General features: G+C 38.7%; 1 protein-coding gene across 1 annotated transcript in view; it reads right to left on the bottom strand.

Annotated features, from left to right (window-relative positions):
• Positions 1-3,964: 3,964 nt before the first annotated feature.
• The window catches only part of DNAAF10 (dynein axonemal assembly factor 10), a 31,870-nt gene continuing 17,294 nt past the window's right edge, over positions 3,965-18,540 (bottom strand). The window contains exons 5-8 of the mRNA XM_007940075.2: positions 14,650-14,765; positions 12,788-12,922; positions 9,977-10,074; positions 3,965-4,172 (exon numbers count right to left, since the gene is read on the bottom strand). Coding sequence (XP_007938266.1) covers positions 3,965-4,172; positions 9,977-10,074; positions 12,788-12,922; positions 14,650-14,765 — 557 coding nt within the window. The remainder of the gene's footprint in view (positions 4,173-9,976; positions 10,075-12,787; positions 12,923-14,649; positions 14,766-18,540) is intronic.

Consider the following 18,540-nt stretch of genomic DNA (forward strand, 5'->3'; position numbering starts at 1 on the left):
GGGGAGGGTCGATGAAAGAGGGGGAGGCCTTCAACGAGATGGATTGACACGGTGGCTGCGATGATGGGCTCAAGTATAGCAGGGATTGTGGGGCTGGCGCAGGATCGGGCAGTGTTTCGTTCTGCTGTGCATGGGGTCGCTATGAGTCGGAAACGACTTGACGGCACTTAACAACAACAACATCATTATTTTTATGAAGATGGTCCTGATCATGTCTCTCTGTTGTGTAATGTGCTGCGTTAGCTCCAACTCACAGTGACCCTATGTACAACATGGGGTACAAAATGAACCATTGCCCAGTCCTGCACTATGCTCATAATCATTGGTATGCTTAAGCCCATTGTTGTAGCCACTATGTCAATCCATCTCAGAGGGTCTTCCCCTTTTTCACTACTTTACCAAGCACGATATTCTTCTCCAGAGATTGGTCCCTTTTGACAACAAGACCAAAGTACGAGAGACGAAATTTGGCCATTCTCACTTCCAAGGAGTGTTCCGGCTGTACTTCCTCCAAGACAGATTTGTTCTCTCTAGAGATCTGCTAGTGGTTTATTGTTCATTGCTTTCTTTACCTTCAATAGCCTGACACTAAGGGAAAAAATGAGGCTTCTGGCATCTCTCCTTGTCATCTATAAAGCTTTATGGGTCAGATTTGGACAATCCATAGCATGCCCTAAGTAGCCTTCAGTGAATTAGCAGACACTGGGGCCACCAGGACTCCCCTGCTGAGACTCCTGGGTCTGTCTCCTTAGTTTGTTTAGCCTGTGACCTGCCAGGAGTTCAGAGCCCCTTGGGAAAGCTGAAAGAGAATTTCTCCTTGTTCACTGTTCCTGAGCCTTGGTTCAGTCTGTGTGCTGAAACCCACACTCCAGGCCAGGGTTCCAAAGCTGCTTACTGCAAGGCCAGACTGCCTCTGTGCATGAACCTTCTCTTTCACCAAGAGATGTACCCAGTCCAGATCAAACACTTGTTTACCTACAGGGTGGTAAGAGCCTGTTCCCCTATCAGTTTATTTGCTTGCCTTATCACCTCTGAACAGCAGTGTTGCTTGTTTACCTGTTCTGTTTCTGTCTTGCTCAACTAAAGCAGGGCCCTGGCTGCTCACAGTGAGTGAGTGCTGACGTGCCTTGGAAGGTACCAGAAGGAAGACATTAGGCAGTCAGAAGGCACAGTGCCTCTGTGTTTGTCTCCAAAAGATGAGATGTGGGAGCAGCAGGCTCTAATGCTTCTTTCAGCACTGATGTTGTGATTTATTTTGAAAACCTTAGGTATGAGTACTCTTAAGGTCCAGGAAAAAAGGTTGAACACTTAAAATGAGGAGCATGAAGTACCAGTTTCTTCAGCTTCCTGTATAAGGAGAACTGTGTCTTTTGACCACACTGTTAAGTTTTGGTTGCTTGTTTAGTTTTGGTTGTTGTTTAACTCCAGAGCTCCAAAGGTGGCCAGATGGAAGGCTCCTCGTTAACTTGTTAGTACAGAAGCTTTTAAAATTAATGACTATATTCCATGCAAATCTAGAGCAAGGAAGGTAGGGAGAAGTAGTAGAATTTTCGTAGGAAGCTAAGTGATGATATAAATAAATCCATACATAAAGAAATACTTTATATTAAAGTCAGAACTTATAAACTGGTGATGGGACGGTATACACTTTTTACAAAATCATTTCTCGCTTTATAAAAAGCCAAATGTTCCTTTTTGGAAGTCAGTTTTCATGGTGCACTAAGAATAAGATGAACTTAATGCCATCGAGTCGATTTTGACTCACAGTAAATCCCACTGGGTTTCCAAGACTGCAAATCTTTAAGGAAGTAGATTGCCCTGTCTACATTAAAGCTAATTCTAAAACTTGTGGCTAATAAGCTCACTGTGGAAAAGCAAGTATAGCCATGCTATACACCGTTATCATACGACAAGTGCTTCTTTCCATAAAAGCACTCACATTTTGGGAAGCCATTTCTGTAAGATTAAGTCTTTCTCAAGGTCCATTTTGACTTATGTGCCTGCTGGGAATTAAACTGTGACCTTTCCAGATGCATTTGTAAAGCACAATTGACTTTCTTTTGGGAGGAAAGGTCTGCAATGCCCACATTTCCCACAAGGGGACAGAGCACCACTGGGTCTTCAGTTAAAACAAAGGTGTGGGCTCCTGAATGTGCAGCCCTAGGAGAGAGAGCATCTTCTTTCCAAGGGAAAATAAAATTTACTAAAAGTTATGAGGCACTGCCTCGGGCATAATTAACTTTTACACCTCATGAAGACCCTAAGAATCTGCCAAACGTTTATGGCTGTTCTCATGCACAAAAAGGGTAAAATAGTTTGTGCTGGAAACTTCTGATATTAATAGAAACACTCCACCTAAATCATTAACAAAAGTATTTAGGAAGCTACCGATACACATTGAATCGTAAATATATTGTCTGTCCTACCTTCAAGTTTCTTTTGAGTTAACAGAAATGCATACGGTGAAGAGCCCCTTTCACATTCTACTGCATGTCTCTGGACTGCACCTGGATGGAAAAACGCTTAGGATTGGAAATAAGTTATAACTAAATAGAAATAAATTCCCCCAAAATGAAATTTAAGACTAAAGAGTATTTTGGCTTTTTAGTAGGCATTGTATGGCATTTCCCTTTCCTATTTTTGTACTGGGCTGAGCTTCCATTTTTCCTTGCAAATTACAAAACAAAAACAAAAAGCCACACATAGCATGGGTAGGCTTTAAGTTCAATTTAATTTTTTGCTTCTGTAACAATATTCAAAGCACTGTTCTATAAAAGCTTTTGGAAATTAAAAAAAAAGAAAAAAAATTCTTGAACTTAATATTCCAAACAAGTAACTTCCCATGAACCTCTGAAATAACATAAATTTTACATATTATGAATGTTTTAGGTGCCAAGGTTCAAGTCCACCCAGAAGCACCTCAAAAGAAAGGCTTGGCAATCTACTTCCAAAAGAACAGCCACTGGAAACCCTACAGAGCACAGTTCCACTCTTACACTTAATGGGGTCACCATCAGTCGGCATTAACTAGACCACATGATTTAGAATCGTGAATGGAAATGGAGGAAAGTAGGCTTAATGAAAGCGTGAACACCTCTGAAGGCTTAGCCTTCAGAGGTGAACGTTACAGAAATAAGGTAAATTAACTGGTACATAGTAGGTACTTACAAAGCACAAAGAAGTGAAAGAGTTGGCTTTATTACCACTGTTAATAAAATCAAAGCTTGCACAGATTTCAAAGTTTATTCATAAAATATAAAAAAAGTCTTGACAAAAAGTAAGGCTAAAAACCCCCCACAATCCTGTGTATCTCAAAAGTATCACTCACCAGAGTCAATAACCAAAAGTCTCACTACCTTAATTCCTTGTATTCTAAAGAAAAAAGAGGTCTTTCCAAAGCATAGCATTGTATTTTATGAGTTACACTGCTTGAAAACCCCAATCTAGTCTGATTCGCTATTTTAGAATTTTGTAATATTCTATACAGAAAGCTCCTGACACTGAAATCTCTCAAAATGTATTTATGAAAGTAAATTCAAAATTGTTTTCTTATAGCCAACTATTTTAAATAAAATTAAATGATCCTTACCACAATATTGTAAACACTAAGCTACAATACAAGTGCCAAGATAAAATACAGAATTGAGGAAATGCAAAACAAGTTAGAAATATGTGTGAACATAGATAACAACAATCATCTTCTTACTGGAAACAGAGGGGAGGGGAGAGAGTTGGGTCTGGAAAATGGTGCCTCACGCACAACAGAAAGTCAGAGTCTGGGGGGCGGGGGTCACCGTGACAGCCCTCGGCTTTTCACACCCAGAGAGAGAAGTTGGCCTGGTTTGTGTCTGGGCCTTCTTCTTCAGTCTAAGTCCAACTTTGTTCAGTCAGAGTCAGAGGTTCTCAGAACTTATCTAACATTCTGTGAGAGTTCCTCTGGAAGGCCTCAAGTCCAAAGTCTTGATCACATTTTGTGGAGTTTTGTAACAATCAGAACTCTCACCATCTGGTCAAATGAACTACAGACGCAGAGGCCTCTTTTGTCTGGACTCCAGTCCAAACTTGAAATGGGCTGGGTAGACAATGTCACATTCTGCAGAAGGCTCACAGAGCCAGCAACTCCCATTTCCACACCCTCAGAGTCTTTCTTTGACCGATGAACAGGGTATTCACTGAAAAACAAGATCAAAGCAGTGAGAAGATATAAATCTTAGCATTCACCATTCTATTTTCATACATATAATTCAGTGACTATTTTTATTTCTCAGTTGATTATTAAAACTGATAAACACTTAAAGAATCTTTCTAATGCAAATAAAGACACAGTTTCAACCTCAAATCCTATTCCCAAAACATCTCATAAAAAGTGTGAGGTCTACTATAAAATATTTAACATCGCTCCTGTTTAGGACATACCTATATTTTCTCTTTTAATATAAAAGCTCTAGGCTGATCTAGCATTCTTTAATAAATTTACTTGGCAATCTCGATCATCTTTGTTGTAACTGTCTTGGTTTGGGTGCCATAGGCCAACAGCACGTGCAAAGGCAAAAGCAGTAAGTAACTTTTGTAGAGCTTCATTTCAACAGTTCCTCAGTGAAGGAATGTCACCAGGCCCCAACCTCACAGCTCCATTATATAGATGCAAGCCTGGTGCCTTTTGTGTACCCTGTCTATGGGAAGGTATCAGAGGAAGTTTTAGACCTTAACACTGCTTTAAAAAAAAAGCACTTCTGAGAATATTTAATTTTCTTTCAGCTGAAAATATAAATTTATAAAGAAAGAAGAGCAGAAGTTTAACAATTCATAAATTCTGCTTAGTCTAAATTGGAGAGGGAAAAAAAGAAAAGACTGTCTCTATCTCCTCCCTCCTCACCAAGGAGATGTTATTAGTAACTATGGATGTACTTCTCAGCAGGCTTATTTAAGGCCTATTAGGTATCAGCTGTTACTCTTCCTTTACTTCATAAAAGGTACCTAAGGCCAAGGGTTTAAGAGTCACAAAGCAACTCAGACACAGGGCAGACAGAAAAAGTGAAAGGCTAATGACTACTGCTTTCTCTTCCTCTCTAACTCTAGAACTTATTTTGATTAAAAGGATTAGCACAGTCAGATGAAGGAACAGTTTAAATACAGAACTTTATTCATACTTCCATTGGCAAAGACTGCAGTTATTTAGCATTTAGAAGATAAAGAATATTTTAAAAAACGTTCCACATTATCCACTAAAGTTTTAAGAGAGAGAGACTGACTCAAATGTACACACAGAAAACCCAACCATGCCGGGGTCCGTTCATCGAGAAAACACTTTGAATAAGATCCTCTAGGGACTCTTGGTTGAGTGCTCAGTAAATATTCATAATGTAAGTGCATCACTACCAAGAGAACCTGGTAAATGGAAATAAAGCTAAATATCATTTTATTTAAACTGATTGTTGTTTGTTGGCATATTATTTGACAGCAAAACTCCAACCCAATATGAAGATTAGACCAGATATCTGTTATGATATGAATTAAAGTTCATATTGAGACAAACTTCAAATTTCTGACTGTATACAGACACAACTTTTTTTTAAAAAACTACATTTATGAACTCACTAAAAATAAAATACAGTCAGTACTTATAAATATAAATAATATAAAAATAAAAATTTTCCAATACAAAAATTAGTGAGAAAACAAAAACATTGTTCCACATCCTACTTTGGTGAGTTGCAACTGGGATCTTAAAAGCTTCCAAGCAGGCATCTAGATGCAATGATGAGTGTCTCCTTGTCCAGAGCAAAGGAGAATGAAGAAAATCAAAGATGCATGGAAACAATTAGCCCAAGGGACTGGTAGACCATGTGATCCTCAGCCTATATAACCATGAGACCAGAAGAACTAGATAGTACCTGGCTACCACAGTCAATCATTCAGAGGGGGATCTGTGTAGGAGATCCTCGATAGAGTTTAACAATGTGGAACAAAACTATTATTTTTTAAAAAAGGACCAGGTTTGCTGGTCTGATAGAGCCAGGTGAAACCCCTGAAGACTATTACCCCTAGCTGCCCTTCATATGGAATTGAACATACTCCTGTGCCTTCCAGCCAAACAAGATAGGCATATGAGCTGAACATTAAGGTAGATAAACTCCTTGGAGAGATCAATCATGGGAGAACAGAAGGGCTGTGTATGCACAGAGGGATGGCCTGGGTGAGGAGTACATGGGAGGGAAGGACACAGGGAAGAGGTGTGTGAACTGCTGTATGGAAAATGAATTTGCTTTGTGAACTTTCGCCCAAATCACAATAAAAATTTAAAAATAAATAAAAAATGAGAAAAGCAGCATTGTTTTTACATTTTTGTGACTTTCTTTAGTGCCTGGCTTTCCTCACAAGTCAGGTCACCTCTGGAGAAAGCCACTGCTACTTGTACAAGTATGAGGGGGAGGAAGCCAGCAGGGCCTTAGTATTATTACAAAAACAGTTTTGACTTCACAGACCCCTGAAAGGGCCTGGGTTCCCCTCCAGGTCCCAAGCCACACTTGAGAACTGCTAGACTGGCTCATAGATAGTTGCTGGTACTCAGTGGCTGCCATCTTCAGGTGGAGAGTTATAGTATGCTGTAGTGTGCCTGAGGGCCCCACCTTGAAAATGGAAGACACTGAGCAGATGCTCCTGACCAGGGGGAGGCAGACCCCCTGGCTTCATGGCCACCTGTGGGCACCATGTTGCTGTAGGTCTTGGCTGTCCTGTGCTGAGCTTCTGGCCATACTCTTTATGAGAAGGTGAGCCATGCAGGGAAGAGGCAGGGATCCCAAATGGGAATCAGGAACACAGCAACACACGTCATCAATGAAGGCCAAACTGACAGATGGATGGGGGATAGCTATCATAAGTACTTTAATTGGCACTGTGCCCACTATATTGTATTTGTCTACAAATTTAGTCCCTCAAGGTTGTGAGCTTCTTCTTAACATCTGGCATACAGACCCAATTTTACTGATGTAACTAAATCCATTACAGCATCTTTATCATCTGGCGTTGGGTAGAAAATAGAGGTACAGGGTAGTCAAAAATTCTAGCTGCAAACATGTTTGTACATCACACAAAATATAATTCCACATGTGAACTACAAAAAAAAAACCGGGGACTAGTTCTTCAAGTAAGCAGCCTGAAGAGTTTGGTCATCAAGTAAAATAGTGGTGGATCTGGGTCTCTGTATGGTTTAACTAAGAGGACTGGGCAGAGTCTAACATGGAGTGGAGAATCTGGGTTGGAAGAATCAGGGATAAAAAAAGAGAAAATACAAAAATGATCCACCATTCCTCAGATTTCCTAAAACTTTTTCTCTGCCTTTTATTCGCAGATACTCTGCAGTTCTGAACCAAAGCTTTCAATGTCAGTTGGGTTTTTTTTTTGTCAGCTATATCCTTCAATACTTTAATCAGTATTTTCCCTTGGAGCCCTGTTTTTCAAAACTCCTCCTGGCTTGTAAAGGGAGCTAATAAATAGAAAAATACTTTGTAAACGTGAACATCCCAGACATATTGAAGATGGGGTTTTTCCATCTTACATTGTTAATCAAACTTTCTTTTTGAAATACAAGCAGTTCCTAGGATCAGAAAGAGATCTGCTCCTGTGTCTTTAAGAATTGGTATTGGAGTAGGTACAGATGCACATCATTCTTATTTAGTCTTACTTTAGCGCAAGAAAAGAATTCTGGTAGTGTAGTGGTTAAGGCATTTGGCTGCTAACCAAAAGGTCTGTGGTTCAAACTCACCAGCCACTCCACAGAAAGAAGAAAGATGTGGCTATCTGCTTCCGTGAAGATTTATAGCCTTGGAAATCCTATAGGGAAGTTCTACTCTGTCCTATAGGGTTGCTATGACTCAGAATTAACTTGATGGCAGTTGGTTTGGTTTTGGTTTTTATTTTAGTGCAAAAAAAAGGCTCCAACCTTTTTCAATGATTTAAAAGCTACATGTATAGCAAGTGAAGGTGATTGTGATGAAGAATTTGTTGCAAGTAGGGGTTGGTTCAATCCTTTCAAAGTGAGGGCAAATTTACCTAACATTAAAGGGCAAGTCAATAATTTGAATGTTCATAACCTGGGGAATACCTGTATCTTTCACTTATGGGCACATGCTTTTTCTTTTATCCTGAGTGATATATCAGAGAAATATTTTATGGTTTTCCCTCTAAGTTGATATTGTTTAGCTAAGGTTTTCAGACCTAACCCAAGTCAATGTATTTTTATTTGCCTCATATGCATATGAAAGCCAAAAAATGAATAAGGAAGATCAAAGAGGAGTTGATGGTTTTGAGTTGTGGTGCTGGTGAAGAATGCTGAAAGTACCACAGACTTCCAGAACAAACAAATCTGTCCTGGAAGGAGTTCAGCCAGAATGCTGCATGGAAGCAAGAATGGCCAGACTTCATCTCACCTACTTTGGTCATGTTTTCAGAAGGGACCATTCCCTGGAGAAGGACATCATACTTGGTAAAGTGGAGGGACAGTGAAAAGGGGAAAACCCTCAGCAAGATGGATTGACACAGTGGCTGCAATGATGGTCTCAAGTATAGCAAGGACTGTAAAGATGTTTCGTTTTGTAGCATGCAGAATCGCTACAAGCTGGAGCCGACTAGAGGGTACCTAACAATGACAAGGTGTTAAGAAATACTGTTAACTCTCAACTTTTTTCAGGCCTTTTAAAGGAACTGAACTGATATCTGCCCCGTCAGGCCTTTGGGATTCATAGAGTACAGTAGTTGCTTACACAGCTCTTACTGTAACTCACCTTGCCTAGAGAAAGCAAGAAGCAAACTCAAAGATAAGGCTTTTCCTGAAGACCAATCAGAGGCCTTATGCTGTTTTGTGACTGTGAACAAGTAAACGATCAGGATGTAAAAAAATTAAATTCGAACCCTTTTTTCTAATTTCTAGAGATGATTAGAAGAAATATCTGAAAAAAAATCCTCGGTTAAAATTTTCATACTTTTAAAGAAGTAGCAAAAACCATGGTTTCAAGTCTGTGCTAAGAACTGTTTCTGTTGTTGTGGGCCATCAAGTCAATTCTGACTCAATGTGACCCCGTATGGCAAAGTAAAATTGCCCTTGCCCAAAGGGTTTCCTACGCTGAAATCTTTATGGGAGAACACGGCTAAGTCATTCTTTCATACAGTGGCTGGGGGGTTTGAACTGTCGACCTTGTGGTTAGCAGACAAACGCTATTATATTAGCTCTTCTAAAGAGCAAAGATGTCTCCTTGAAGACTGAGGTGCACCTAACCTAAGCCATGGTATTTTCAATCACCTCATATGCATGTGAGAGTTGGACAATGAGTAAGGAAGACCGAAGAAAAGTTGATGCTTTTGAGTTGTGGTGTTGGAACAGAATGCTAAGAGTACCATTGTCTCCGAAAAAGACTAACAGATCTGTCCTGGAAGAAGTACAGCCAGAATGTTCCTCAGAAGCAAGAATGGCCAGACTTCGTCTTACCTATTTTGGTCATGATGTCGGAAGGAATCATTTCCTGGAGAAGGATATCATGCTTGGTAAAGTGGAGGGGCAGCAAAGAAGGGGAAGGCCCTCAACAAAATAGACAGACAGAGTGGCTACAACGATGGGGCTGGCACACGATCAAGCAGTGTTTTGTTCTGCTGTGCATGGGGTCGCTATGAGTCATAGACGACTCGATGGCACCTAACAACAACAACAAGCTCTTCTAATATTAAAGATAGCATTACAATATATTCTATTAAAATGACAAATACATATTTAGTGTTTCAAAAGAAGGTGAATGTTTACTAAGTGTAAGATATATTAGTAAAACACATAAAATGCTTAGAAAGCAATAGTTATGTAATACTATGAAATATAAAATCACAGCAAAATGAAAGGAGGAGGCAAAAAAGACAAAAAGTTTAATCTAAGTTTACTTTATGCCCACAAGTAACTTAAAGGGAGCAACAGGCACTGGGAGAGACTTACTACTTCCAGAGGTGGAGGCCGCCAGCACCTCCAGCAGTGAGGAAGAGCTCTCTGTTCTGTGGCAGGTGTCGGACCTGCCATACAGTAGACTTATGAGCCTAAACAGGACCAGAGACGTACAGCTTATTAATACATTTCTATGATAAATAAAGACTGCCCTAGAAGAGAAACTCTGTAAATAAAAAATTTTTACTACTTGGATTTCAATGGCTGTTACAAAAGTAATTAAGGTTATTTTTTGGCACATCTTTATGATGGCTATAGATATTTATAGGAATTTAGAAACTGCACCAATTTTCTTTATTGTTCAAGAAACACAGCTGCACTGAATATTTTAAAAAGACAGATGTTATCCAATTAAAAGTGCATTTAAGTTTATAGTACCATTTAAGTTATAAAAATAGATCTTATACATTTAAATGGGAGCTCTGGTAGCATAGTGCCTAAAAGCACTTGACTGCTGACTGGAAGGCTGGTGGTTCAAACCCACCAGCCAGTCCTCAGAAGGAAGATGGGGCAATCTACTTCTGTAGTGATACTGCCTCGGAAACCCAAGGAGGGGTTACTATGAGTCGGGTCTGACTCGATGGCACATAACAACAACACATTTAAATATCTCTAGCTCATTCTAAAGGAAAACACTCAAAGAACAAAAACATACAGGTCTTCCTAAGGAAAAAGGAAAACATTGACTAAATTTTCACCTTAAACTCCCAGAATCTATTCTCCATTTACTACCATCCTGACTTGTCTGGTCTGTAAAATAAAGACCATGAGGATTCATAACAGTGTTTATGGTCATAATAAGCCAAGGCCTTTATCAGTCGTATTAAGCTAGAAGATAAAAAACGGCAACTGAAAGACAGTTAACAGCTTATTAGCCCCTCAACCAACAGGCAGTAAATCAATCCTAAACCAAAACCAAACTCACAGTCATCAATTAGACTCTGACTCACAGTGATCCTATAGGACAGAGTAGAACTGCTCCATAGGGTTTCCAAGGCTGTACATGTTTATGGAAACAGACTGCCTCATCTTTCTCCTATGGAGTGGCTGGTGGGTTTGAACTGCCGACACGCTCGTTAGCAGCCAAGTGCTTTAACACTGCACCACAAGAACTCCTTAAATCAATCCTAGCAGTGTTTATTCAATGTGGGAAAACTGAAGGAGAGAAGGAACGAAGGAGAGAAGGACTGAGGGAGAGAGATGAATGCCTTCTACTTTGTAGCATTGAAATTGGCTAACTTGAAGTAAGCCATACATGTACACTTGACAGTTCAGTAAGTGGTTAGTCTTGACATCTGACTTTAATACTCTTTTGAGAGAGTAACCATCAGCAGATAAAAACACATCTCAAAATATACACTGAAACATATACTTTTTTGTGAAAAACCCTCACAGATTCAAGCTGACAAATTTAAGTTTGTTCTATACCTAAAATTTGTTTCTTCTGGAAGTAAAGATGATCAAACCACAAAAACAAGAGGGAAAATGACCCTCTTAAAATACAATAGAGTCATTTATTTGACAGATTTTGCAATTACTTGGTTAACCAAATGTTGTTGTTGCTATGTGCCGTCAAGTCGGATCCGACTCTTAGCGACTTCTCCTTGGGTTTCTGAGGCAGTATCACTACGGAAGTAGATTGCCCAACCTTCCTTCCGAGGAGTGGTTGGTGGGTTTGAACTGCCAGCCTTCTGGTTAGCAGTCAAGTGCCTTAGGCACTATGCTATCAGAGCTCCTAATAGAACGTAAAATTTTTGGAGATGACGCTTTCATTTATAGATAATGAGAAATGTCATGCAAATCATATATGAACAATCTAATGAGTGTTGTATGTTGTTGACAGCTAGTTATTCTGGTATCTCAAAGGCAAAACAATATTCCAATTTATAGCTATCTTCTTAAGAATTTAGTTGATCAGGCAGCAACAGTAATAATAATAATAATAATTATAATGAAATACTATAAAATAGGAAGATTTAGGAAATACTATTAAATCATGGTGGAGGAAGAAGGAACAGAAGACTGAATTCTGATTTCCTGAGCTACTTATGTATTTTAATCTTACCATTACACCTGTAACTGATCAGTCTTTCTTCTTTATTTTTACACACAAGGAAGCTCAGAGTTAAAGTTGCAACTCATCTCTTGCAAATGACAGGACATTTCAATGTGAATTTTATGCATCCCCTAAACTCCAGACATCACCTTACAGTTTTAACCAGTATTTTCCCTTTTCCCTGCTTCTGCTTTCCTCATCTAGTTTTCTAATCCTTTAATTCCATGTTTCCCTCTTAGCTACCTCATATGCTATCTGGAAAAAGGTAAAGTATAAATAAATCAGAAAATATTTTTGACCATCTATTATGCACCAAATTCAGTGATTAGTCATTTAAACAAATTATTTCATTTAACACAGCAAACTGGAATATTAAATAAAATAGGCTGTAATGTCATTATATACATGTTGATTTTGAAAAATACACAGTTGGATATTAATATAAATATTATATATTTATTAAAAAACAGCAGCCAGGGTTGTGTGGATCAAATTCCCACCATCAACTAGTTTTCTTGTCATTGTAACCAAGCTGCAAGATTCCCAGCCAACTGAGGTCTTATTATAATCAAGAAGTCTAGAGCTTTGGGAAAGTGCTCTTTGTACAGAAAAACTTGTCAAGATCCCACAGAAATATATCAAAAATAGCTCTTTCACATAAAGACCTGGAAGAAACCTTTGTGACTAATCCTGTTAGTCTAAACCAAGTCTTCATCCTCTTCATAGAAAGACAATTCCTTCATACTTACCTTTTCTGAAACAGAGGCAAAACCTTTGGTTGGATGCTGGGTTCTCATGTCAAAAACATGGAACTTTCCTTCCAGAGATGTAGCTACTAACTTATTCATACTTATGTCTTTTCTGTCAAACTCCACACTACATACCTGAAAAGAGTGAGTATTTATTATTGGTGGTCTCATCATTATACAGGAGATTCTTATAACAAAGTTAAACAGCTTTAAACTTACCAGCTCATGTAAAAGCATTCAATCATCTTATAGTTTACATCAATGTAATATGTACTTTTACTTGTGAAAAATATTTTTCGTGGTTAGCAAGGTCAACAAAAATCATCTTGCGCATCCAAGCCATGCCTATTTGGGTTAGGTTCCAAGTGCTACAATTTGTGGCCATAATTTACTATTTTACATCCTTTTTTTTCAGGTTTCAAAAATTTATTAAGATGAAATTCACATAACATAAAATTAGCCACTTGAAAATGAGCAATTGGTATTTAGTATATTCAGTGTTGTACAACCAATACCTCTATCAAGTCCCAAAACATTTTCATCACTTCAGAAGTTAACTCCGTACCCATTAAGCATAACTGACGGGATGCATAATTGATGGGCTGTGACATGTCAGCCCATGCTTTCTTGGTGATCTCCCTAGACCCTTCTTTGCTAGATTCCATATGGATCTATGATTCTGGGAATCTTAACAGACACAGTAGAGTGTACTTAGGATACTAAGGCCTCAGTTTTCAGGTTGTAGGTATATGTCTCAGATTAGACTCAATGTCTGAGAAAAGGCAGGCCTGATTCACTGTAGGTTTGCTCCTTTACAATGCGAGAAGGCCTCTCTTTTCCCCTGCTACATTATGTCAAAGGATGTCATGTATTGAATTGTGTCCCTTCAAACTATGTGCACTTGGCTCAGCCACAATTCCCAATACTGTGTGGGAATTACATTTTGTGATCTGATGTAATTATCCTTCATTTTGTGGTATGTGTTGTAAATCTCTCTATCTTTATATGTTAATGAGGCAGGATTTGGGTGGGATTTTTTATATTATTTAACATGGTTAACAAACTTGTTACTGCCAAGCTGACTGCAACTCATAGTGACCCAATAGGGCAGAGCAGATTGCACTATAGGGTTCCAAGCTATAATCTTTATGGAAGTAGACTGCCCATCTTTCTCCCACAGAGCAGCTGGAGGATTCAAACCATGGAACTTCTGGTCAGCAGCCAAGCTCTTAACCACTGTGCCACCAAAGTTCCTTTAGTTAAGTCAAGCCTGACTTTGAACAATAGAAGAAAAAAACATTCTTCAGTAAAGATGTACAACTCAGGAATGGAAAATCTGAGAGTTCTTGGGAAGGCTATTACTATTTCAGGCATTCCAAAATTAATAGGAAAAGGATTCTTACTTGCTGGCTTTAATATCTTCACCCTAACGACCAAAGGAGGAGCTCTGGTAGCTTAGTGCCTAAGGCACTTGACTTCCAACCAGAAGGCTGGTGGTTCAAACCCACCAGCCACTCCTCGGAAGGAAGATTGGGTAATCGACTTCCGTAGTGATACTGCTTCGGAAACCCAAAGAGCGGTCGCTATGAGTCGAGTCTGACTCGATGGCACATAACAACAACAACAACAATGACCAAAGGGCTCCACAGATAGCCCGAAGGGCTAGTGGCTCACCTGGCACTGTATCTGGGTGGGCCTTCACTTTCTGAAGAGAGGATTAGATTTTCAAAGGGCTCCATGGTGCCAAAAGGTTAAGAGGTGTTGTACAGAGATGGTTAGTGGAGGCATTCTCCTTTTCTAGTCATTTGAAGAAGGATGAAAACATGCTCAGAGAAACTAGAAACCATCAGAAAGTACATTACCCCATTTTTTATGTTTGTCTCCCATCGCAATGACATACTTCTGAGATCAAACAATTTAATATCCCCGTTGTCATAGCCAGCACAAACAACACGTTCCTCTTGATTATAAGCATTACCTGCAAATCAAGATACAACATTTCAGATATTTTTACATACTAATTTGAAGGATGGTTAAAAAAAAAAGGTTTATGTACTACACAAATAACTTATACAAGATCATATATAAAATCACATTAGGCAGACTCTCACCAATCCTTTTAGGGCATCAAGATTCTAATTTTGTATTTAATACTGTTAAATACAGAAGAAGCCCATTCATTCAGACTTAATATACAAGGGATATGTCAAAGTGTTTACTGGATTCTAAATTGAAAGCAAATGTTCTCACCAAATTGCATCTGCAAAGAATAACAGGCCACTTATTGTTCAAACACAGTAAAGTCTGGGAGGAAAAATACAACTATGCTTCTATTGCTTTCTTTGACAGTAACTACATTTGAATACAAATACAAACTACTTTAAATTTATTTAATTTGCAAAATGTTGTTCTGCTGTTATCCTGTCTTTGAAAGGAAACCTGAAATAACTTGCAGCACACTGTGACATGTTTGTTGCATGGACATGATGTCACCTAAGGTAAGTTTATAATCTTTACTTAAATTCATCCTGCTTGAGTCCAGGAATTACTTTCCTGAGTACCACTTGGTGGGGAAAGTGTTCAGTCAAAGGGAAGCCTCCATGACTGGGCTAGCCTGTCGGAGCATCTTTTCCCAAGGCCTTCATTCTCTATTGCCTCCAAGTATCTCTTTCTTGTAAACTCAAGCTCTGTATTTCTGACCGTGGGCTCCCCCTAGATGGTGAACTCGCGTCTTAAAATCATGATGTCCAAAGGTGACATATCTTCTCTTAGAAGCTACCTCAGCCCTTGTGGAAATTTTTCATTAATGATATTATTCACCCCATAGCCTCAAAATTCAGTTACCTTGGACATAACCCTTTCCTTTCTTCCTCTTATCCAATAAGTTGTCAAATTCTATTTATTTTGTTATAAAACTATTCTTCAACTCAATCCTCTCTGCTCCATCCCCATTGCTTCTATCCTCTGTCTTCCCTGGTATACTTACAAAGAGCTTTGAACTCATTTACTTCCTGCCACCCATCTCTCCCCCACTACCCACTACCAATTTAATTTTCCTCAAGCTCTGATCACATTTCATCCTTCCAAGTATCTTACCAAGTCTTTCCACTTACTGTCTGCAAACCATCTAAACCCTATCTCTGGCTATGGTCCTAAGCCATCTTTAATGCTATTCCTATCACTACTCCCCTCCAACCTATAGAGTAGTTCTACACTGCAAACAGGGGGTTGCCATGAGTCAGAATCAAGTCCATGCCAACTAACAACATTCTCCCCTATTTACTTTTCTAACCACTTTTCAAACTATTCCTTAAGTTTAAAATTTCCTCCCAATATCAGTGGTTCAAATCCTATATGTCTTTGCTCTGAGATCAAAATGTTCCTGCTCCCCAATCATCTCTCCTTTTGGACTTCTTCTGCATGTATCCACATCTCTAGTGACCTTTGAAGGAGCAGTTGTACAATGATTAAGTGACTGTTAAACAAAAGGTTTTCCCAACAGCTGCTTGTGGGAGAAAGATGTGGCAGTCTGTTTCCATAAAGATTACAACCTCTCGACTCCTTAGAATGCTGGAATTGGAGATACCACTTGACCCAGCAATCCCATTACTAGGTATATACCCTAGAGACATGAGAGCCAGGGCAGAAACAGATATATGCACACCCACGTTCATCGCAGCATTATTTACAATAGCAAAAAGATGGAAGCAATCTATATGCCCATCAATGGAAGATGGTACATACACACAATGGAATGTTATGCAGCACTAAACAATAATGTAGAGTCTGCAAAACACCATATAACAAGGATGAACTTGGAGGACATTATGCTGAGTGAAATAAGTCAATCACAGAAGGATAAATATAGTATATAGTTTGTTGTTGTAGGGAGTCAAGGAAAGATTTATATATAGAGGGAAACTTTGTTGGTTGCCAGGGGTGGGAGGGAACCCTGCAAAAAAATAAATAAATAAATAATAATGCACTGACCCATGTTACTTTAGTTTTGTGTATTTCACTGTACATCAATTATATTTCAATAAAATGCATTTAAATAAATATATATATATATATATACACACACACACACACATACACACACACACACACACACACACGTTGTTGTTGCTGCGTGCCATCAAGTCGAACCCAACTCATAGAGACCCCTCCTTGGGTTTCCGAGGCGGTATCTCTGGTAGTGTGTAGCGTAGTGCCTAAGGCACTTGACTGCTAACCAGAAGGCTGACGGTTCAAACCCACCAGCCACTCCTCGGAAGGAAGATGGGGCAATCTACTTCCATAGTGATACTGCCTTGGAAACCCAAGATGGGATTGCTATTAGTCAGGTACGACTAGACGGCACATAACAACAACAACAACAACATCACTATGGAAGTAGATTGCCCCATCTTCCTTCCGAGAGTGGCTGGTGGGTTTGAACCACCAGCCTGTGGTTAGCAGTCAAGTGCCTTAGGCACTATGCTACCAGTTGTTGTTGTTGTTGTTGTTATGTGCCGTCGAGTCAGACCTTACTCATAGCGACCCCTCCTTGGGTTTCCAAGGCAGTATCACTACGGAAGTAGGATTGCCCAACCTTCCTTCCGAGGAGTGGCTGGTGGGTTTGAACCGCCAGGCTTCTGGTTAGCAGTCAAGTGCCTTAGCCACTATGCTACGAGAGCTCCTATATATATAAAAGATTACAGCATCAGAAACCCTGAGACTGGTCTACAATGTCCTACAGGGTTGCTGTGAGTTGGAAATGACTTGATTGGAGTGGGTTTAAGGCACCTTTTGTTACTTCTACCCTGTAATTATTTATGTAGCTATCATGCCTTCTTCACTAAACTGTAAGCTTCTTGAATCTTTCAGTTTCACTTTTGTGTACTCCACGGTGCTTTGCACATTTGTGGGACTCATAAAAAATTGCTAAATCAGTGGGTAAATGGTTTTTTAGTTTTGTTTTTTTTTTTCAACTTAATAACCTAGCTTTAAACCTGCACTTATGTTCTGAGATCAAATGAACACAAAGGTAATTACTTTTTAGTTATTACATCCATTTTTAAATGATCATGCTAAATAGTAATCCTAAAATTCCTTTCCAAGACATGCATGCCTTAAGTTTACATTATTGCTCATAATATACAAACACATAATAATTCCCATATAATTATTTTTTAATTGGAAATCTAAAACTTCCCTTTTATTAAATTACACTCCAATTGAAAAAGAACATAAAAAGTTAAACAATACATGTATATCTTCAAACCCAACTTTTAAATGCCTGTTGTCTACCCAGCAGTATCTTAGGAAAAAGAGAAAAGAAAAAAAAAAAAAAAAAAATTTTAAAACAGTATGGTCCACATCCTTTAGTAGCAAAAATTAGCCTAACATTGGTGCTCAGCAAGACATCTAAGTGCAAACATTAGTTAGTCCAATAAAATATTCATTTTACAAATATTAAGAACATAATCATCAGATTTATAAGAAGCAATTTTATAACATCATTACTATTTTCTAGAAAACAAAAATATTCCATGTAGAGAACAGTGTAAGATTTGTTAGGTTACCACTTGCATTGAGGCCTTGCTCATCCATAATGTCATTTTGGTTTTACACTAGATCAATATTACCTAACTAAAAAGAAGTACAAAATAATAATAGTAATCATCTTTGAGGCCTTAATAATTTAAGTACAATTTTAAACACTTTATATGTATTAGCTCACTGAATCCTACCAACACTATTAAGTGGGT

Source organism: Orycteropus afer, unplaced genomic scaffold, assembly GCF_000298275.1.
Source record: "Orycteropus afer afer isolate SDZICR_OR568_19922 unplaced genomic scaffold, OryAfe1.0 scaffold00065, whole genome shotgun sequence".
In the NCBI taxonomy this organism is placed as follows: Eukaryota; Metazoa; Chordata; class Mammalia; order Tubulidentata; family Orycteropodidae; genus Orycteropus; species Orycteropus afer.